Genomic DNA, 22,889 nt, shown 5'->3' on the forward strand with positions numbered 1-22,889 from the left:
TATTTCAGATCTGGAGCACCTTTGGCTTTTCAATCATTAAGTCACTTACCCTGCCTGATTTAAAACAAAAGGTGAACAGCAACTTTAACAAGACGATATTTGTTTTTATTATCCATTTGTGGAAGGGTGGCATCACTGACTAGGCCAGCATTTATTTCTCACCTCTAATGACCCTCAAGAAGATAGTTTGTGAAGTGCCTTTTTGAACTACCTCAGACCACGTCGGGTGGTTACGTCCTTCCTATAGCCCTGTGGATGTATCAGGATTTTGACTCAGTAACAGTGAAGGAAGGGCGATATGGCTCCTATTTTGCATAATTTGTGGCTTGAAAGGGAACTTTCATGTGCCAGTGGTCCTAAGCATCAGACGCCTTTGTTTTCTGCGTAGTAGAGGTTGAAGGTTTGCAAAGTGCAGTCTGGGTGAGACTGGATGAGTTGCTGCAATAAATCTTGTAGATCACAGACTGCCACCAATGCACATCGGTGGTTAAAAAGTGTGAATGCTTAATGTAGCAAATTAAGTGGGCTGCTGTGTCCTGGATGGTGTCAAGCTTCTTTACTGTTGTTGGAGCTGCACCCAACCAGATAAGTGGAGAATATTCCATCACGTCAGATTTGTGCCTTGTAGTTGGTTAGGAGGCATTGGAGAGGGCAAGAGGTCAGTTACTCACCAGAGAAATTTTAGTCTCTGACATCTGACTTTATGATGGGGAGGAAGTCATTGATGGAGGAGGTGAAAGTGGGCTGAGGCTAGTCCCCTGAGGAACTAGGAGGGGTCTTCTGCCACAGTAGTAATGTCCCTACCTCTGAACCAGAAAGGAAATGCCCACCTGGTTCAGAAGTATACAAGGGCATTTCTGAGCAGGTTGGTCAGAAAGTAACTACCCTGAGGAACTCCTACAGTCCTAGGACTGAGATCACTGACCTGCAAACAAACATCTTTTGTGTCAAGTGTGGATCCAACTGGCAAAGGCTTCTTCCTGATTCTCATTGACTACAGTATTGCTGGGAGTTGGGGGAGGGGCCTTGATACCATACTTAATCAAACAGACTTGATATCATGGCAGTCACTTTCACTTCCCTCGAGTTCATCTCTTCTCTTTTGATGTTAGTGTTTGAACCAGGGCTGTAATGAGGTCAGGAATTATGTGGCCCTGGTAGAATCCAAAACAGAGTCAGTGACTAGGTTATTGCTGAGCAAGCGCCACTTGATAGTACTGTCAATTACACCTTCTGACGCTTTGTTGACGATCAAGAGGAGACTGATCGAGTGGTAATTGGTTGGGATGGATAAATCTGGGCAATTCTCCACAGTACGGAAAAGAAGCCAGTATTGTAGTTGTACCGGAACAGCTTGGCCAGAAGTGTGGCTCGTTCTGATACACAAGTCTAGGAAACAAAAGAATTTTTAAAAAAAAAATAGGAGTGGGTATTCGACCCTTCAAACTTGCTATGACATCCAATATGATCATGGCTGATCATCCAGCTCAATACCCTGTTCCCACTTTCTCTCCATACTCTTTGGGGCTTAAAGGATCAAGAAATATATCCCCTTTCCTTGAAAGGATTCAATGCTTTGACCTCAATCACCTTCTGTGGCAGGAAATTCCACAGGCTACCCACTCAGTGGAGAAATTTCTCCTCACCCGAGCCCTAAATGGCCAACCCTGTATCCTGAAACTGGGGGCATCCTGCTTGTGTTTACCCTGTCCTGTTAAAATTTTATAGGTTTCTAGGATTCTTATAAAGTCTAGTGAATATAGTCCTATTCGATCCAGTCTCTCTTCACATGTAAGTCCTTCCATTCCCGGAATCAGCCTGATAAATCTTCTGGATATGCAGGGAATGCAATGAACATCCTTCATCAGATGCAGAGACCAAAACTGCACACAAAACTCCAGGTATGTTCCCATCAAAGCCCGGCACAATTGCAAGATATTCCTGCTCCTGTACTTAAATCCTCACGTTATAAAGCCCAACATATGTAGAACATAGAAAATATAAGCAGGAGAATGTCATTCAGCCCTTGGCGCCTGGTCCACCATTCAACATGATCATGGTTAATCATCCACGTTTTCATCCCCTCTTCAGAGGTCAGTCCTGCCATCCCATGAAGCAATATTGCTAGTACCAGCAGGGACTCGAGTTCCATTTTCAGGTATTACCAGGGCCCAACACCTTTGCATTATCCAGTGCCTTCAATTAGTTTTGATATCATGTAGAGTGAATCAAGTTGGATGACAACAGGCATCAGAGACACTGGGTCCTCAGAAGCAAGTACAGAAGGATCTTCCATTCAGCACTTCTTGGCTGAAGACAGATGCAAATGCTTGAACCTTGATTTTGGCACTGATGTGCTGGGCTCCTGCATGGTTGTGGTTGGGGGTATTTGTAGAGCTGCCGTCTCCTGTTAGTTATTCAATTGTACACCATCATTTATGACTGGATGTTGTAGGATTGCAGATTAATCAGTTGGGTGTGGGACTGCGTAGCCCTTTCTATTGCATGCTGCTTCTATTGTTTAGCATGCTAGCAGTCCTGTGTCACAGCTTCGCCTGGCTGATACATCATTTTTAGGTATGTCTGGTGCTGCTGCTGGCATGCTCTCCTGAACTCTTCATTGGGGTACAACCCTGGTTCATCTTGATGGCAATAGCAGAGTGGGGAATATGCTGGGTCATGAGTCTACAGATTGTGGTGGAATACCATAGTTCTGCTACTACTAATTGTCTACAGCGACTTATGAATGCCAGTTTTGCTACATCTGTTTGAAATGTATTCTACTTAGCTCATCATCATTGGTGATTCCTCTCAAGGAGAGTCCACAGGTGGCTGTGCACATCAATATGGCTACTGCAGGCTCCGCTACACTGAGCAGGTGATGGTCACGGGAAGGTGTGGGTGGGGCACTGGTGAGGCATCCTGCTCCTTTTGCTGTTTTCGCCTGGCTTCCTTTATTCCCCTGATGGCTAGTTGCAAGGTCCTCGATGCCATCCTGGATGCCCCTCCTCCACTTTGGATAGCATTGGGTCAGTGATTCTAGGTGTCTGAGAAAATGCTGCATTTCACCTGAGGCCTTGAAGGGTAAAACTGAAGTGCTTCCTCTGTCCATCTGGGGCGTGCCTGCTGTTTCGAAGCAGGGAATACAGCACCTGTTTGAGGAGTCTCATGCTAGTCATGTGGATGACGTACCCAGCCCATCGTAGTTGATCAAGGTGGTCAGTGCCTTGATGCTGGGGATGTTGGCCTGGTCGAGGACACTGGTGTCAGTGTGTCTTTCTTCTGAACGGATGTGCAGGATCTTGCACAGGCAGCGTTGGTGGTACTACTCCAGTGCCTTGAGGTGTCTGCTGTAGATAGTCCACAGCCAGGAACCAGGGTTCAATCCCACCCTTGGGCAACCGTATGGAGTTTGCACATTCTCCGTGTCTGCGTGGGTTTCCTCCGGGTGCTCTGGTTTCCCCCCATAGTCCAAAGATGTGCAAGTTAGGTGGATTGGCCAGGCTAAATTGCCCATATAGTGTTCAGGGATGTGTAGATTAGGGGGATGGGACTGAGTCGGATGTTCTGAGGGTCGGTGAGAACTTGTTGGGCGGAAGGGCCTGCTTCCACACTCTAGGGATTCTATGATCTATGTTCTTAGAGCAATATAGGAGAGCAGGAATCTGTAAGCCATGATCATGGTGTCAAGATCTAATGTTGTTGTTCTTAAACACCCTTTTCCTCAGGCAGCTGAAGGCTGCACTAGCATACTGGAGGCGATGCTGGATCTCTTCATCAATAGCTGCTCTGGCCGACAGGACACTTCCAAGGTACTGGAAGCGGTCAACATTCTCCAAGCCTCCCCATGGACCTTTGATGATTGAGGATTTGCTCCTCCACAATGCCAGGCCAAGTTGAAGAAGGACCTTCGACTTACAGCTGTTCAGAGTGAGACCCATGCTCTCATGCTGCCATAAAAGTGCTGACGATGGTCTGGAGTACATCCTCAGAGATTGCACACACGCAAGCATCATTTGCGTACTGCAGCTTGATTACCCTAGTTGGGGTGACTTTGGTTTTGGCTTGAAGGTGGCGGAGTTGAATAATTTCCCACAGGTTGTCTAAGTTAGCTCCACTCCAGCTGGGAGCTTGTCTGGGGTGAGGTGAAGCATTGCAGAGAGGTAGATCGAGAGCAGTGGGGCGGTGATGCAGCCCAACAATAGCATCAAACAACAAACATACGGTTTGAAGATAGAATTTCTAACCTACATGGACTGTAGCATTTCAAGGTGGCAGCTCACCACCATCTTCTCCAAGGCAGAAGACCTTCTCCAATACTCTATAATCTAGCTTTCTGATGCCTCAAGTGTGCACATCGATAATGAAAGTGAAGCTCAGTTTAGATAAATATTGGAAAGTCTGGAGTATAAAACTTGAAATTGAGCTTCTCCATTCGCAGTTCATTTAAAAAAAAAAATCACTGTCATTGTTACAATGGCAAACAAAATTTACCTCTTTAACTGGTATGGTAGAATTTTCTTTAGGAAGCAAACATAAGTAGTAAAGACATCTGAAAATGGTTTAAGCTTCACAGTAGTTTCCTGAAAAAAAAGGGACAGATTTTCCCTGATATGCACATCAGACGAATGCTGAAATATAATTTAAAAACTGCATTTAAGCAAACTTTAGCAAACTTACTAGTGAAGTAACAGTTTCTTCAGTAATGCTCTCAAATAGGTGCAACATTCCTTCCTCTAGAGGACGAACATAAGAGGCATTTTCATGCAGGTATTCAGAAAACTGAAATAAAGGAAAAGTAATTTCTTTCATATCCTAAATAATATCAAGTTAAGTGTATCACTTTTCTTAGAAGGCTGTGAAACATTGTGACACGGGACAGAAAAAAAAAGCAGTTGTTCAGTTGTTAATTTTAGATCCTTGATTTTTTTTTGTTATATATTAAGGGATGTGGGCCAAAGGCCAAAAATCAGCCATAATCTCACAGAATGGTGGAACAGGCTTAAGGGGCTGAATGGCCTACTCCTGTTCCCACGTAAAAGTAAAACTAATTGCAGTCTTTATAATCACATCAGAAAAATGGAAAGTTCAACACAAAGAAACCATTTGGCCATGTCAAGCGAGGTTCAGGCGAGTTTATGAAAGTTTCCAGAACAAGTAATAGGACAGAGTATGGAAAGGTTTAGGAATCCAACTTCAGGCATAGCAGATAAAAGGTTAACTGTGAGAAAGGGAGGCAGTCAATGCAGGCCTAAATGCACACAGTGTACAAATGAGTTGGTAGTGCAGATTGAAATTGGCAGGCATGATGTTGCGTGCATCACAAAGACGTGGCTGCAAGGACATCGGGGATGGGAACCGAATATCCAAGGATTCCCAGCCAAAAGAAGGGGCAGGTAGATGGGGTGGGGTTGCCTTGTTAGTAAGAAATGAAATTAAATCAATTGCAAGAAGTGACAAGAGTTAGAAGGCATAGAATCTGTTTGGGTAGAGTTGAGGAACTGCAAGGAAAGAAAAGACGTTATGGGAGTCATCTGCAGGTTTCCTAGCAGTAGTCAGGATTTGGGGCAGAAAAAAATCAGGAAATAGAAAAGGCATGTAAGAAAGGCAGTATTACAATAATCATGGGGGATTTCAATAAGCAGGTGAACTGGGAAATTCAGGTTGGCAGTGTCTCCCAAGCAAAGGAATTTGTGAAGAAGGGTCTAGGCCCAAAACGTCAGCTTTCCTGCTCCTCTGATGCTGCTTGGCCTGCTGTGTTCATCAGGCTCTACACCTTGTTATCTCTTTTTTATCAAAGGAATTTGTGGAATGTCTAAGATTTTTTTTGGAGCAGCTTGTGGTAGAATCCACCAGGGGGATCAGGCAATTCTGTATTTGGTGATATCCTTTATTCATTGACGGAATGAGGGCATTGCTGGCTAGGCAACACTTATTGCCCAGAGGGCAGTTAAGAGTCAACCACATTTCTGTGGGTCTGGAGTCACATGTAGGCCAGATCAGGTAAGGATGGCAGTTTCCTTCCCTAAAGGACATTAGTGAAGTGGACGTATGTAATGAGGCAGGCTTGATTAGGGAGCTTAAGATAAAGGAATCCCTAAGGGGCATGACTACCTTATGATAGAATTCACCCTGCAGTTAGTGGAATATCTTTACTCAATCGTAATATCAATAATTGTAATTGTTAACTACTGAGACATGAGGGAAGAACAGACCAGAGCTGATCGGAAGGGGAGTCTAGCAAGGAAGACGGTGCAGCAGCAATGGCAGGTGTTTCTGAGGGTAATTTAGGAGGCACAGCAGAAATTCATCCCAAGGAAGAAACAACGTAGTAAGGAAGAGGCAACCGTGACTGACAAGGGAAGTCAAGGACAGCATAAAAGCAAAAGAAAAAGCAAATAATGTGGTGAAGATTAGTGGGAAGCCATAGGATTTGGAAGCCTTTAAAAACCAGCAGAGGACAACTTAAAAAAAAAAAAAGCAGTGAGGGATGGGGAGAATTGCTGGTGGTGCCTGGGGAAGATAAAATATGAGTGTAAGCTTGCTATTAATACAGAAAGTGATTGCAAGAGAGAGGCAAGAGTGGACATCAGACCAATGGAGAATGAGGCTGTAGTAATCATAATAATAGTGGGGAACAAAGAAAAGTTGACAAACTGAATAGATACCTTGCATCAGTCTTCATGGCGGAAGACATCAGTAGCATACCAGAACTTCCAGAGAGTCAGGAGGCGGAGGCAGAGGTGAGTAAACTGGTTATCACTAAGGACTGAAGGTGTATAAATCACCCTGCCCAAATGGACCACACTCCAGGGATCTGAAGGACATAGAGGAGATTGTGGAGGCATTGGTGGTGATCTTTCAGGAATCATCGGAGTCAGGGAGAGTCCCAGATCACAAGAGAATGGCTAATGTAACACCCCTGTTTAAGAAGGGAGGAAGGCAGAAAATAGGAAAATATTGGCCAGTTAGCCTGACATCAGTCATTGGTAAGTCCTTTATTAAGGATGAGATTGCGGAGGTGGTGGGGTGGGTGGGTAAAATAGAGCTGAGTCAGTGGGGCTTTGTCAATGGGAGCTCATACCTAACAAATCTGTTAGAATTCTTTGAGGAAGTAACATACAAGCTAGCCAAAAGCAAGACAGTGGACATGTTCTATTTGGATTTCCAGAAAGCTTTTGTAAGATGTCACACAGTAGGCTGCTAAATAAGATAAGAGACCAGGTGTTTGGGACAGCATGGCAGAGCACTGGCTGACTGGCAGAAGGCACAGAGTAAAGATAAGGGGCCATTTTCAGGATAGCAGCCAATGACTAGTGGAAGTCTACAACAGACCAGTGTCGGGACCACAACTACTCAAATCTGGGCAAAGGAATGGAGGCATTGTTACCAACTTTGCAGAAAAGACAAAGATAGGTGGAGGGACAGGTAGTGTGAGGAAGCAGAGGCTGAAGGAGGACTTGGACAGGCTAGGAGAGTGGATAAAGAAGTGGCAGATGGAATGCAGTGTGGGAAAGTGTGAGGTTATGCACTTTGGTAGAAATAGTAGGGGTATAGACCATTTTCTAAAGGGAAAGGCTTTGGAAATCTGAAGCACAAAGGGTCTGAGGAGTCTTAGTTCAGGATTCTCTTAAGATTAAGATGCAGAATCAGCTGGCAGATAGGAGGGCAGATGCAATCTTAGCATTCATATTGAGGGCTAGAATACAAAAGCAGGGATATACTGCTGAGGCTATATAAGGCACTGGTCAGACCACATTTGGAATATTGTGAACAATTTCGGGCTCTGTATCCAAAGGAATGACTTGCTGGCGTTGGAGACGGTCCGGAAGAGGTTTACAAGAATAATTCTGGGGTTGAATGGCTTGTCATGAGGAGCAGTTGAGGACTCTGGGTCTGTACTCAATGGAGTTTAGAAGAATAAGGGGACAACTCATTTAAACCTACAATATTCTAAGAGCCCTCATTAGAATGAACGTTGAGAAGATGTTTTCACTGAGAGAGACTAGAACCTGAGGGCACAGCCTGAGAGTGAAGGGATGACCCTTTAGAACTGAGAAGAAGAGGAATTTCTTCAGCCAGAGGGTGGTGAATCTTTGAAACTTATTGCCACTGAAGACTCCTGGGGCCAAGTCATTGAATGTATTTGAGAGAGAAAGAGATAGAAAAGTTCTTCATTAAAAGGGGATCAAGGGATACAAAAGGGAGAAGGCAGGAGAAGGAGGTTGAGAATCTGTCAGCATTGATCAAATGGCAGAGCAAACTCGATGGACCGAATAGCCTAACTCCACTTGTATATCTACAGTCTTATAATATTTTTTGATTATGATGTGTATATTCTAAATGTCCTTCCTCCACTAGAAAATATATTAAAACATTCAAAAGCATTTTCTTGCAGATGTAAAACAATACTGGAAAATATGTGTCATCTCAAAATGTGCAAGGTTCCCAGGTCTGTCAGAAACTCAAACCTGATTGAATGGAGGGAGCTTTTAACAATTAGACTTAGAACCTTTTAAGGTCACAATCTCTGTGCACTACATAGAATGGTCAGACTTTTGCCCTGAAAAAGGTTCATTATTTGATACAGCAAACATTGCAATGGGAAATGTGCTATGGTTCTTAAGAGTACTTTCAACAAAGGCCCTGCTGCAACAATAGTATTTAAATTCACAAACCAGGATATTCAGCCACTGTGTCAGAGAACCAATAAAACAAAAGATTGATCAATGCTGGGGGAAAAAAGAACTTGAAAAGTTCATCAGCAGCATTTCCGTATCAGATGGCTTTCACTGTGCTGCCTGAATTTGTGGCTATTTGATTCACCATCTGGAGACCATTGGAGAGGAAAAAAGTGAATAACTCGTGTTAATGTTGGTGCTTGCACACACAAGACATTAAAGAATAGCCTAGAAGCAACTAGTGTTTCCAAGGTTGCCCAGTCTGTTGTGCAAGACTTTGGAACTGAAACTTGAACTTATGGCAACATAATTTTCCAGTCTATGACTGTTACAACAATGATAATCGTGTGAAGGTTGAAAGCTGTTGATAGACATAAAACACCAAAAATTAGACAGAGATTGCAAAGCAATGCTATAAAAGTAATGCAATGAGAAAATTTCTAGTTTGCTTAGGACAAAGAAAGCATTTTCTTCATCAGTTAGTACAATGAGAAGAACAAAAGCCCATGCTCAATTGTACTGTGCCAATAACACCCACATATAAATTGTTTTTAAGAATAAAGTGATTATAATCAGAACCACGAACTGACTTTGTTATTACAAGTGGACACCATGGGTTTTTAAAACAAGATCCCTAACCTTTTGGCAATAAAAACTGTTTCTGAAATGGTGCATACAAAATATCAACTCTTGCAAAAATGCTTATTCACTGATTGTGCATTATAGTAGAGTTCTGATTGTCTTTCAGTTAACAGTGTCAGCTCTTTTACTGTCACAGAATGTTTAACGTCTGCCTTTATATTAAAAAGAACATTTTTCTCTAGATATTCCACACCTCTCTCATTAATCCTGTTAATATTAAAAACTGCATTGACAATCTCTCCTGATGCTGCAATTTGGTATAATTCTCTCTGCAGCAAGATATTTAATTATAGCTTAGTTAATAATAATATACAACACGTGCAAAACACTTGTAGAACTTAAATGATTGTCCAGCGGTTGAAGTCTTCACTTGCAGTATAAAGGCGATACATTAGCGTTGCCATATTTCCCATTAGTAGTAACAAATTTTCCAATACATAGTGAAACATACCTTTTGGTTCAGTGGAGATATAGTGTCTGTCGCAGAGTCAATGGGATAGATCTGAATTCTTTGCTCCGTGTAAGTATGAAGATTTAGCAATGCTCCAACCAAATCTTGAAGGAAAGCCAGTGCCTGTCCACTAACATCACGAGCTTTCAGCTGAAAGTCAACACAGTTCAGTGCGGAATATAGCATGGCCATTCGTTTTACATAGCACTATGTAAGCACAATGAACTAACGGTGCAAATACACATTGAAGAGTATGATCTTTGGGGACGGCTATCACAGAGACATGGTTAGGGGGAAATTAAAGCTGGGAACTAAATATTAACGGATATGTGATTGCTTTAGGTGGGCAGGAAGGAAAGGCTAGTACTTTATTAGTACAAGATGGTATAAATAGAACAAATGTCCTTAATTGGAAGAGGTAGCTTCCATATGGGTGGAGGTTGAGAAGAAATAACAAGGGTGGGGGGGGGGGGGGGGTCATCTAAAACGCCCCAAAACAGTAGCTTTACTGTCAGACAGACAATAAATCAGGAGAAAATGATGGCAGGGAAAAAAAAAGGCTGCACTTAATCATGGATGCCTTTAATCTGCATGTAAGGAAAATCAAATTAGCAGAGGCAGCCATGAAGAACAAATCAGTGTACATGAGACAGGTTCTTACAACATTGTGGATCCAACCAGGAATCAGGCTATTTTGGATCTAGTAATGTGTAATAAAGTAGATTTAATAAATGATCTCAAGAGTCAATGATCTCTAAGTAAACAGTGACAACAACATGGTAGAATTTTGTATTCAATTTGACAGGGATAAACTTGAGTTTGAAACAACTATGCTAAATTTAAATAAGGATACTTACAAATAAATGAGGGAAGAGTTGGCTGGAGTGGACTGGGAAAAGAGGTTAGCAGGAAAGACTGTCGATGAACAGTATCAGATGTTTACAGAAATAGTTCATGACTCAACACAAAAATATATCCCAGTGAACAAGGAGGATTATAGGAAGGGGACAGATCAAGATAACCAAGAAAGTTATGAATAACATCAAATTGAAAGGAGAAGCAGACACAATTGTAGCAACATTTTAGCCAGGGGATCGAGATGTAGGAGCGGAAGTGGGCCATTTGGCCCATCCAGTCTGCTCCACCATTCATTGAAAGTACGGCTGATTTGATAATCCTCAAATCCACCTTACCGCTTTATCCTTATAACCCTCAATTCCCTTACTAATTAGAAATGTATCTCAGCCTCAAATATACTCAATGACCCAGCATTGACTGTAGTAAAGAATTCCATTAATTGGTTACTCTCGGAAAAGAAATTCTCCTTCGTCTCTTCTCTTAAATGGGCAACCCTCACTGAGGTTATACCCTCTAGTCCAAGACTCTTAACAAAGGGAAACAACCTCTCTGCATCTAACCTATCAAGCCACCTAAAGCCTTGCATGTTTCCATAAGATCTCATTTCCTCTGACAAAAAAAGGAACAAAATAAACTGTGTAAAATAACACGTAATGTAAAAACGGACATCAAGATATATCAATACATACATTTAGGGAAAGAATCTGGGGAAACAAGAATAGGAAACCAGGAAATAGCAAAGGAGTTGAATAAATACTTTGCATCAGTCTTCACTGTAGATAGATATTCATTATGCAGTTTACATCCAGAAAAACAAACCTTTTAAGAGATAAATTGGATTGAGATGTGAAGAATTGTTGGAAAAACAATCTGAATAATATTCCAACAGAAAACAGCCCTGAACTGCTCCTGGATTTTAGGAGATCCTGCAACAGTGAATACCAGGAATGTAGAAATATTTTCAAAATAGTCAAAATTGTACAGACATTTTTGTTTCTCAAGGCAGAAGAGCAAGTTCACTTTTTAGAATTAGAATGTAAAACATCACAACATTAATGTACTATTGGAAAATTGTGAAAGAAGAGAGCAGTGGAGCAGACAACAATTATGAAAGATTACTAAAGTCAGGACCGGTGCAAGAGAGAACTCAACGCAGAGGGAAATGAGATTTTTTTGATGATTTTATACTCAATTAGCTGGAGAGTGTTTATGCCTCTAAGCTAGGAAACCAACTTCATTATTTCACTGCAGTAAGTTTGTAACTTAAGTTAATAATTAATTAAATAAGATGAGCCAAATAACCAACAGAACTGAAACAAACTGATTAAATAGAAAAATTTTAACCAGGTCGTTCAGTTTTACGATACATAAAAATGTTATGTCTCAACTGTGGCACGTGGGAATTTGTGGTGTGCACTGCAATCCCAGGCAACATTATTTGGAAATTTTTGCAACTTGTGGAACTCTAATCTTCTGACAGTTAATTGGGATTGAGAGGAAAGAGTTACCTGGACACGCTGTTCCATAAGACAGCTACACAAGTAGAACTTCAGGTTGGTCAAATATTGGTCAGATGGTATGAGCCTGGAGACCACTGTCAAGTGATCACATTCAACCTGGATTATTGCAATGAAAGGGTCTCAGTCCTTGATTTTGAACAAGGATATTAGGTACCCACCACTGGTGCAGATGAGAACCAGTACTGCAGGGTGGATGAGTAATTACTCATAGCACCATGGTCCAGGAGGTCATTCAAGTGGGAAGAGTGTAAAGGAAAGCAAAAAAGGTATTCATGATTGTTTTCTGCAGTTACATTATTGATACAGCTCTAGTTCTCAGTCAAGTGCTGCTGCACAAGACTTTTTGGAATGCCTATTGAAACTGGTGGTTCACACTAACAATTGTGACAAGAGTCACCAAAATGATTACAACCGCATTCTGCTCAGCAGATTGAAAGAAACTTCCTCACTGTAAGGATTCTTGAGAAATATGGAATATCTTAATCCAAATTAATAACCCAGATTATAAAGGTCCCAATAGTGGTAAACACAGATGTTTGAGGGCTGGGACAGCTAGAGTCATAGAGTCACAGTCATACTGCACAGAAACAGACCCTTTGGTCCAACCTATCCGTGCTGACCAGACATCCCAATCTGACCTAGTACCATTTGCCAGCATTTGGCCTATATCCCTCAAAACCATTTGTATTCATATACCCATCCAGATGCCTTTTAAATATTCTAATCATACCAGCCTCCACCACTTCCTGTGGCAGGTCATTCCATACACAGACCACCCTATGTATGAAAAAGGTGTCCCTCAGGATCTTTTTAAAATCTTTCCCCTCTTACCTTAAACCTATGCATTCTAGTTGTAGACTCCCCTACACTATGGAAAAAAAGACCTTGGCTATTCACCCTATCCACACCTCTCCTGATTTTATAAACCTCTTATAAGGTCACCCCTCAGCCTCTGACATTTCGGGGGATAAAAGCCCAGCCTATTTAGCCTCTCCAAATAGCTCAAACCTTCCAACCCTGGCAACAACCTTGTAAATCTTTTCTGCACTCTCTCAAGTTTAACAGCATCCTTCTTATAGAAGAGCAACCAGAATTGTACGCAGTATTCCAAAAATGTTCCGTACAGCCGCAACATGACATCCCAACTCTTGTACTCATTGTTATAATCAATGAAGGCAAGTGTGCCAAATGCCTTCTTCACCACTGTGTCTACCTGTGACTCCACTTTCAAGGAAGTATGCATCTGCACTCCTACATCTCTTATATAGTATAAGCCGTTGCCAAAAAAAAAGGACATTTAGTAATGGATTAAAAAATTGTTCTTTCTCATTCAGCTGAGAGTAGACCAAGTGGTCTTCAGCTTGTGATGTCAAATGGATCATCACTTCACACAAATTGCTTCTCATCACCAGGCTTCCTCTACACACCTCACTGCATTATCTGTGCTGCAGCTAGGTCGGCAAATTATTGCTCCACCTTACAGAAAGGGCAAAGCGAACATGTAAACCCAGTCAGCAACAAATGCTTCTGCCTTGCAGCTGACTACAAAATCCAAGTCATCAAAACTGTAGATAAGCCAAGTTATGACAGGACATGAACGGATCAGAATTTTAGTAACACCAAGGCCAGGTTGATTCCCCTCTATATAAAAAAAAAAATCATTACTTTCATTTGTCATCAAATTTTTTTTTTTACATGCCACTTATGCAATTGGTACAGTTATTTCTCGAATTACATACACACCACTGTAATGCTAGGCCTCATTTTCAGATGCCCCTATATTGTTTATCTAGCTCCAATGAAGTATATTTTTTGTTGCCTAAACTATGGAGGAAACATATGTTCAAAGCCATATTGGCTGGAGTTTTCAGATCTGATTCAAGTCCAACACATTGCTATGTCAGCTGTAAACTATCAGCACATTTCCCACAAAAGAATAAAAAGGAACTGGTTGGCCGTAACAGACGCTCGAAAAATGCTAGTTCTTGTCATTGAGCATAAAACCAGTTCCAGAATTTCATTTTTGTCATTCAAACGCAGGAAACAGGAGCACTTCTTTGTTTTTCTCAATAATAGGGAGGACATTTTAATGAACAAAAATGATTGGTGATTAAGAATACTATCAACAAAGCACAGGTCCAGCCTAGATTGTCAAAGTAATAATCATTCAATTATGAGAGGTAAGTTAATCACAAAATCTTGTATTGAACATCAACCAACTGGAGATGAGAAATACCAAGTAGAAACCTTTTCATTAACATGAAAAAGTAAACTAAGGGTCAGTTAGCAAAATTAGACTATTTCACCATTTTTCAAACTCAAAATTATTCAGTCTGCTCTAATAATTGCATTTTTTCAAAAGAATACTATGCACTGCTTTTAAAGGTTTTAAAACACTTGGATTTATATTTGTTTAAAAAAAACAACAACATTTTAAAGAGATGTTGTAAAGCACTTAGTAAACTGTAGATTTAAAATTTATTTTAGGTGCAACAATTAATTTTTTTGACCATTTCTGGGTTACTCACCTGATGCCTTCTATCGTGTACAGGTACATCCAATACACTGTATTCTGCAAATCCTACATAGAAATGAGACACTGGATGAGGAGACTTTAAGCATCCAAAAAAACACAATGAAAACAGTTGAAGGGCACTCTAAATTTCCATCTGCAACCCTGACAATCCAAATGATTAACTTGAAAATTTATCACTGCTGTGAAGAATACAAATAAGAACAGGTCTGTCCACTGCATTAGACAGCAGATACGAAAGCTATAGTGCAGAAAAATGGCTATCCTGATCAGATCATTATTCACCATATACTTCACAAACTCACAATTATGCCAAAAGCTGCTTTCAGACCTGATAAGTACCTGGTCTACTCAAAGTATCCTCAAAACACAAATATTTCAGAACATCTAAAGGTAAGTTAAGCAAGCCATTTCCTGCTGATGTTATGCAGTGGCGACTGGTATTTTCCACTAACAAGATGCTATCATCAGTCCAAAAAGATGATTAACATGCAAATAAGCAATATGTATATACACCTGAGTGCCAGTGTGATGCCAGGTACTTAGGCCTCACATGACTGGCTGATCAAATACAACATTTTCCATTGGTTGGTTAGAATGGGCAATTTACAGACCATACTCAACTAGCTTGTGCTTGTAAAACCCAAAATGACACATCTACTGTTAGATATAATTCTGTGCTTGAGCAGCACTCCTGAACATGCTAATAGCTACACTAACAATCAAATTAAAATAATCACTTCGGCTCACATAATTTGATAAGCAGGGACTTGTTTTTGAATTACCTGAAAGCACGGGGAGCCTATAGTTCCTGGTTGCTTTCTTCATGGCAATGCTTCAGCCAGAATCCATTCGACAACCAACCCCTCACCATTAAATGTTTTTATCACTCAACTCAATCAATAAACATAAGCAACTAGACTCCAAACAAAAAGGTTCTGTTCCAAAAATAGATTTTCCCAAGCCCAAAACATTTAGGTAGGGATTTCATCACGATCACTGAACTGATGTTCAACTCAGTACTATTCCAAAATCAAATAACAACCTTGCAAGGCTGATAATCACGCAATAACCAAACAGTACACCCAGCATGCTAAGAGAACTTATCAGTAATTTACATTTTTAGAATTGTATGCAGAGAACTGTTTTTACAAGATACAAAACAAAGCAGAATGCTTACTCATCTGTCCCCATTCAACATTGGAATAATTATCAAATCCAGATGTTTTTATAAGTCAAATCTAGTATTTGACCTCAGAAATCTATAAATGGCTAAGGCAGACTGATCACAATTGTCCCAAGGTTTTATTCCCTTGGCTGTACTACATTATTTCATTTCAACACAGGAAAAGGCATGATTAGTTTCAGTGCCCTTTAGTACTGAAGATAAAATGTCCATGTTTGTGAGCTTGGTCACTATTTAGTAGTCCCTATTTAAAAAATACATGCCAATATCAGCTAAGAATAAGGGCAGCACTTTAACCCCTGCTGGTAAAGTGGAAATGTATGGACATCAGCTAAGTGCATGATTGGGCTTAACTAAGAATGTAAGGCAAATGAACAGTTTACATCTTATGTGGCCACAGAGACAGAGACAAACTGGATCAGGAAAAGAAAGTGATGTTTAATATTTTATATAAGGCAAAAAAATTGATTTAATTATTCTGTAGCTTTCAAAGAGCCTCTCTTTTAACCAGCTGTGGAAGGGAAAGCAATTAACATTTTATAATTCCAGACAAAAAGACAAATTTTCAATAATTTTTCAGTTAATTCAATGTGAAAACCCCCTTTTTCTCTAAAATACCAGAGCTCTTGATCATATTCACTTGGATTCCTAATTTACATTGTGATTTACCTATAATGGTCACTGAATAAACATGTCGCCTGGTTCAAAGTTAAGAGGTAGGTTTTGGAATGAGCATTCATAGTAATCATGAATGTGTTATACTTGACGAATCACACCACGGGTTGCTAGCATGGGACAAGTCTTAATGCTTGAACTGGGTTTGGAGATCAGTCTTTGGAGCAATGTTTGCAGAAATATCAGTTTGAGGTGGCAGTAATGGAACAGACAGGTGTAAAAATAATTTTACTTTTTGAAATTGCAGGTCTCCATTTCTAGTACATGACAGTTTAAATATTTTCATTTTATTCATCTGCCTTTAATAACCTACCAATAACTGTTTAAAAATAGTGGAACTCTATAGAGGTGGTGAGATTGAAAAAAAGATTTTCCCATAAGAAAGTTAATGGCCACGAGAGCTTTATAATTAATTTAACACAATGGGAGTAAAATTCACAACCACATTCTTGTTGAAACTAACTCATGTCTTGGGATCCATTAAAATTGCCGAATTGCACAGGAAGTAGTCATACTCACTTGTATCATTAAATGGCACTTTGTCTTGAATAATACTTATTGACTGGTCTAATCGGCTACTCAGATCAGTATGGATATTCTTTAGCTGTTGCTGGCTGCATTGAGAAATATGAAATATTAAGTGTTTCACAATGTTCAATGCAAATTTGTCAGCAACAAGTAATACAGCACAAGTCATAACTGTCTTACCATTCTTCTGTCCGAAGCCTACAGTCCTTTGCTTCTCTCTCCAATGAGTGTGATTTCACCTGTGAGAAATATTGTACCTTTTTGAAAATGTTCATGAATCTTTTCCAAAGCCAAACTTAAAAAAAATCCACCTGCACAAACAGCTGATCATCACTTCAAAAAGTGAGCTTTAACCCCTGCCCTTGCAAACTACAGTTGTATCTCCAAACATGCTTTCCTCTCCAAAATCCCTAATCATGTTGATTACTTCCCAAAAATATCCTATCTTTCAAGAAACTCCACATTTGAATTTTACAATCAGGACTCTGCTCACCATGATCACGAAACTGCTCCGAAGTCACAAACGACATCTCGTTATTGTCAAATTCCTTTCTCAGTTATCTCTACAAGCTTCAATAACACCTCACAAACCTCTTTAAAAGTTATCCCTTTACTGCAGCTCAGTGGGTCTGCCTTTTACTGGCTTCACTGTTACCTGTCCTATCAGTCATGACAGGTTTCTAATAATTTTTTTTTTCCCCTCCTCCTAAACTCCAAAGTTTACAGCCTCATCCTCCTTTTCATCTACGTGTTGTTCATGGCATCATGTGAAAATATGAAGTCAAGCGTGATACAGTTCTCCCTTCCCAGCCAATTATCCCAACCCTTCCAAAACTTAATTGTCATATTGATTGGCCAACATAATTCTTCAGAGGAGCTGGAATTTTCTTCAGGTAAAATATTTTAATGGTCATGCTAAAGGCATCTTAAGATGTGGCATACAATAACACCCTTATCATTAACTTCATCTCTCTGCATCTCTCACCAGTACCTCAAGTTGTTTGTTTAGATTCAATTAAATTGCTCAAGTTTATCTCCATCATAAAGGCTATTTACTTTCACTTCTGCAACATTTCTGTTACTGCCTCAGCTCTTCATTTGGAGCTTTGATCCATGTTTTAGCCACACCTGAAAAGGACCATTTGTATAAATACTATGCAATATTCCACTGCTGTCCCGTCTGTGATCCCTCTGTGATTTTGTATGCTCCACAATCCCACCCTCTTGTGCATCCAGTAATTCCAAGTAAAATACTACAGATGCTGGAAATGGGGGATGCGGTGGTGGTAAAGGGGGGGGGGGGGGGGGGGGTGGGCAAGGGGGGGAGGGGGGTGGGGGGGGCGAGGGTGGGAGTGGCGGTTAGCACTGATCAAAATCAGTGATTAAAATCACTGCTGAACGTTCTGTCTCTCCACCGTTAGTACTGATGCTTAAAATTCACCTCTGACCAACTTTTGCATTACTGCATACCATATTTGATTTTTTAATCAAATCCTTCAGCTGCGAAGGACCTTGAATATTTGCCTACATTAAAAAGGTGTGAAATACAGATTTTCGTTGATGACCTATATTTGAAATTCAACACATTTTCAGAATCTCTGAAACTGAAGTCAGGTCATTGCATTGAGAACTGGATATAGCTTTTTTTTTAAAACCAATCCGTTGGTTAAAAATCATAAGATTTTCTTCTTATATTTAGGCTAAACAAAGTTTACCTATATTTAAGCACCGTTTGTAGGTCAGAAAATTAGGCACAATGAGAAAATTCCAATGTCTGGAGGGCAAAGACAGGCACCCATAATGATACAACGTAAAAAGTTCTGGGTTCAGAGGACAGGTCCAAATGTTAGTCGTTTTTATTGGAGAAATGAACACAGAGTATATAACTGAAGTTTATGAAACAAAGAAACGATATGTCTCAGTCACATCTTATCAGATATGAGTAAGGTTGATAGGACATGTAATGCATATAAAATATTCACTAACAAATAGGGACACTGAATGCCAGAAATAAATTTTAAGAGTCACTTCCCCACCACTCCACCCTTGGAAACAACTACCATAGCTCACAGCTGCAGTGTATTCATGTACTTCTTCAAAAGGTTGCCGAGTGAAAAGTAAAAATCTAATTATATGCAAGATGGCTTGATTGCAAGGAGTTACAGGTTACTGCTGTATCCTGGAACCTTGCTCTATTCCAATAAGGAATAAACCCTTTCCTGTCTTGAGATTTTCACCTCTCCAAGGAGATCACCTGACTAACAGGAAGACCATTATGCCCTATTTCCTGAATGGGATGGGGCTACTGGGCCTGACATTCTTTACTAACTTTTAAAAAAAAACTGATTTATAATCATGAAAGTATTTTAAAAGGAAGTAATATATCAACTTTCAATTATTGAGCGTTGACATAATGACAAGATTTGTGGACTGTGAAACTTAAAACCACAATTAACGGATGCGCTCTGAAGCAAAGTTTGCAGAAAATTGGATGGGAAGGTGAGGATGACAGTTTGTAGATGGACATAGGTAAAAGCAAGCACGCAGAAAATAGGGAATATAATGTGGGAAAACATGAGGTAATGCACTTTGGCAGGAAGAATGAAGGAGCTGAATTGATTTAAATGGAAAAAGACTGCAGACAGCTATAGCACAGAGGGATTTGCGAGTCCTTGTCAATGAATCACAAAAGGCTAGCATCTAAGTTCAATGGGGAATAGGTAAGGCAAACAGAATGTCAGCCTTTATTTCAAAGGGAATGGAATACAAAAGTAGGGAGATTTTGCTAAAATTATACAAGGCACTAGTCAGATAGTTGCTTGAATAATGTGAACAATTCTGGGCCCCTTATCCAAGCGAAGATAAATTGACACTGGAAGCAGTCCTCAAAGTTCAAAGTTCACTCGGGTAATAACAAGTATGGTGTACTGTCTTATGTGGAGACATTGAGTAGGTTCAGCCTGTACACATTGGAGTTTAGAAGAATGAGAGGTGACCTTATTGAAATGACAAGAATCTTAGGGGACTTGACAGGGTAGGCATCTAAAAGGCTGTTTCCCCTCGTGGGAGAGTCTACGGCCAGAGGGCATAATCTCAGAACAAGGAACTGCACATTCAAGACAGACAAGAAGAAATTTCGTCCCCAAGTGTAGTGAATCTGGGAACCCTTTTAAACCACAGATGCCGGTTGAGGCTGGATTATTATGTATCTTCAAGACTAAGGCAAATAGATGTTTAATCAGCAAGCAAGTCAAGGGTTATGGAGAAAAGGCAGGAAAGTGGAATTGAGGATTATTGGATCAGCCATGATCTCATTAAATAATCAAAGCAGAGCCGATAGAATGAACGGCCTACTTCCAATCCTACGCTTTATGGTCTTACTAGCTTCACAATGGACATTAAAATATGAATGCTTTAATTTACAGGCATTTATTTGACTTTTATAAGTGGTTTAGTATTTTGCCCAGTTAGGAACTGATTTAACACTTAATCAACAAAAGCTGTATTGGCCTACATTGGTGAACGTTCTAAAAATAGATGTTTAATACGGTAGAAAGTAAAAATCTTTCATTCTTCAGCCCTACATCATTCTGTAAATTATAGGTGTGCTCCTTCTGCAGTTACTTGGAAACAAGAGCTCAATGCTTTGAGAACAAACAAAAACAGAAATTGCTGGGAAAACTCCAGTCTGGCAGCATCTGTGGAGAAAAGGAAGAGTTAATGCTTTTATTCAGTGACCCTTCTTCAGAACTGATTATAGCTACGAGAAGAATCGTATATGTGCTGCAGATGGGGTAGGGGTAAAGAGGGGTGGGCAGGGAATGGGGAGAGCGAGCTGGGGGGTGCCAGGGCCAGCGGGGGGGGAGCGAGGGAGAGAGGGGGCAGAGATTTTGATGTCATTTCAGGTACCAATTTGCAACAGTGTAAAAAAAAGTTTTGCTCGAATGCTTTCTTCAAGTGTGGAAAAAGCAAATAAGGCTGCCTTACAGTTCTGTACACCAATTCATTCCCAGCTAGCACATGAAAATAAAGAGAAGGGAGTGCATAGAATAAGAAGGATACTTGAAGGTGAAAGTTCACCCCTCAAAGTGACAAGATGTCTAACCTCTAAATTTGCTTTGTCATTTTGAAGTTTTTCTATGGTGTCCATGTACTTCTTCTTCAAGGTGTCAATCACAGCTTCATGTTGCATAGCATCTTTCTCTAGTACCAGTAATCGTTCCCTGAAGTCAGTTTCTGTTTGCTTGTGTTTCGCTTGTGCTTCTTGTATCTGTACAAAAAAAATACAAAATAAAGTCTCAAACATAGATACTGAGATTGCATGGGTTGGCTTAACACCATTACCTGCAAGTTCCCCTCCAAACCATTCAACATCCTCACTTGGAAATATATTGCTGTTACTCATTGTCGCTTGGTCAAAATCCTTGAATTCCCCACCCCGCTGATGGACATTGAGAGTTTCCTTACAGCAAATGGACTGCATTGGCTTTAGAAGGCAGCTCACTAGGGGCAGGCAATAAATTCTGGCCCCGGACAGTAAAGTCCACATCCAATGAATGAGTAAAAGAAACTCAACATGTTCTCAATTATTGATATAGAAACAGACGAGCTGCACACCTTTTTTGGTCCCAATTCTTTCAAATTGTTTGAAACAATCTTGTCCTGTTACAGTGAGTTATGTATTAAACATAACTCCAAAATAAAGTGCTCCAATTATTTTTTAAGCTCCTGAAGTTTGCGTGAAGGTTCCATTCAACTGTGACCTTTGATGCCCAATGCTTTAAACCTGAAAAAACTCAATGACAAGAATCTGTACAAGTGCTACTCACCAAGGTAAAGATGTTCAAAAAGCTATCAAACAAAAAAAAAATCAATATTGTATGCCTTAGACGAGTAACTGCTATAATAATTCACAGATGAAAGTCAGATTGTATGTTTCAACTTCTTAATGTATCAATATAGCCACCCTGCAATTTCTGTAACCATTACACAAAGACCAAAATGAAAGTAAGCAAGGAAGTTCTTTAGGATAACGTCCACGTGAACAGTTGATCCAACTACATAACAATAATTCATCTAGCTCATTTGATACAGACCTTGGTGTCCCTTCCTCCTCCTCAGCAGAAAACAACTGCCTTGAAACAGGACACCATTGGCATCTCTGGTATCTCTCCTGGCAAAACTTATGTACCTAAACATACTAGACGTATTGGCAAAAGACAACCTAGACCCACGCTCTCCCAAAAAAAAAAGTAATTACAGTGCACACAAACTTTGCAACCACCAACCTGATTTGAAACATTTTAGGAAAAGCCCTTGCAAACTGGTCAGGTTTGCCAAGTAAGTTATGTTGCAGGGGGTGGCACAGTGGTTAGCACTGCTGCCTCACAGCGCCAGGGACCCGGGTTGAATTCCACCCTCGGGTGACTGTCTGCGTGGAGTTTGCACATTCTTTCCGTGTCTGCGTGGGTTTCCTCCGGGTGCTCTGGTTTCCTCCCACAGTCCAAAGATGTGCAGGCTAGATGGACTGACCATGATAAATTGCCCATAGTGTTCAGGGATGTGCAGATTAGGTGGATTATAGGGGAATGGGTGAGTGCTCCGAGGGTCGGTGTGGACTTGTTGGGCCAAAGGGCCTGTTTCCACACTGTAGGGGTTCGATAATAAAACCACAGTGGAGTCACTTACCACTGGTTGCTATGCGGTTCTGATACACAGATGCTCAAGAAATAAAACAATTAACTGCTTTCACAAACTAAAGGGCAAATAACATATAAAATGGACAAAAAAGCCTACTAACACCAACGGAAAGATT

General features: G+C 40.5%; 1 protein-coding gene across 1 annotated transcript in view; it reads right to left on the minus strand.

Annotated features, from left to right (window-relative positions):
- Window positions 1-4,490: 4,490 nt before the first annotated feature.
- Window positions 4,491-22,889, minus strand: part of LOC109910960 (protein phosphatase 1, regulatory subunit 21) — a 40,000-nt gene continuing 21,601 nt past the window's right edge. The window contains exons 5-11 of the mRNA XM_048600716.1: window positions 21,180-21,344; window positions 17,255-17,313; window positions 17,066-17,160; window positions 14,681-14,733; window positions 9,775-9,924; window positions 4,681-4,782; window positions 4,491-4,583 (exon numbers count right to left, since the gene is read on the minus strand). Coding sequence (XP_048456673.1) covers window positions 4,491-4,583; window positions 4,681-4,782; window positions 9,775-9,924; window positions 14,681-14,733; window positions 17,066-17,160; window positions 17,255-17,313; window positions 21,180-21,344 — 717 coding nt within the window. The remainder of the gene's footprint in view (window positions 4,584-4,680; window positions 4,783-9,774; window positions 9,925-14,680; window positions 14,734-17,065; window positions 17,161-17,254; window positions 17,314-21,179; window positions 21,345-22,889) is intronic.

This window comes from Rhincodon typus, chromosome 9 (assembly GCF_021869965.1).
Source record: "Rhincodon typus isolate 14 chromosome 9, sRhiTyp1.1, whole genome shotgun sequence".
Taxonomy (NCBI): Eukaryota; Metazoa; Chordata; class Chondrichthyes; order Orectolobiformes; family Rhincodontidae; genus Rhincodon; species Rhincodon typus.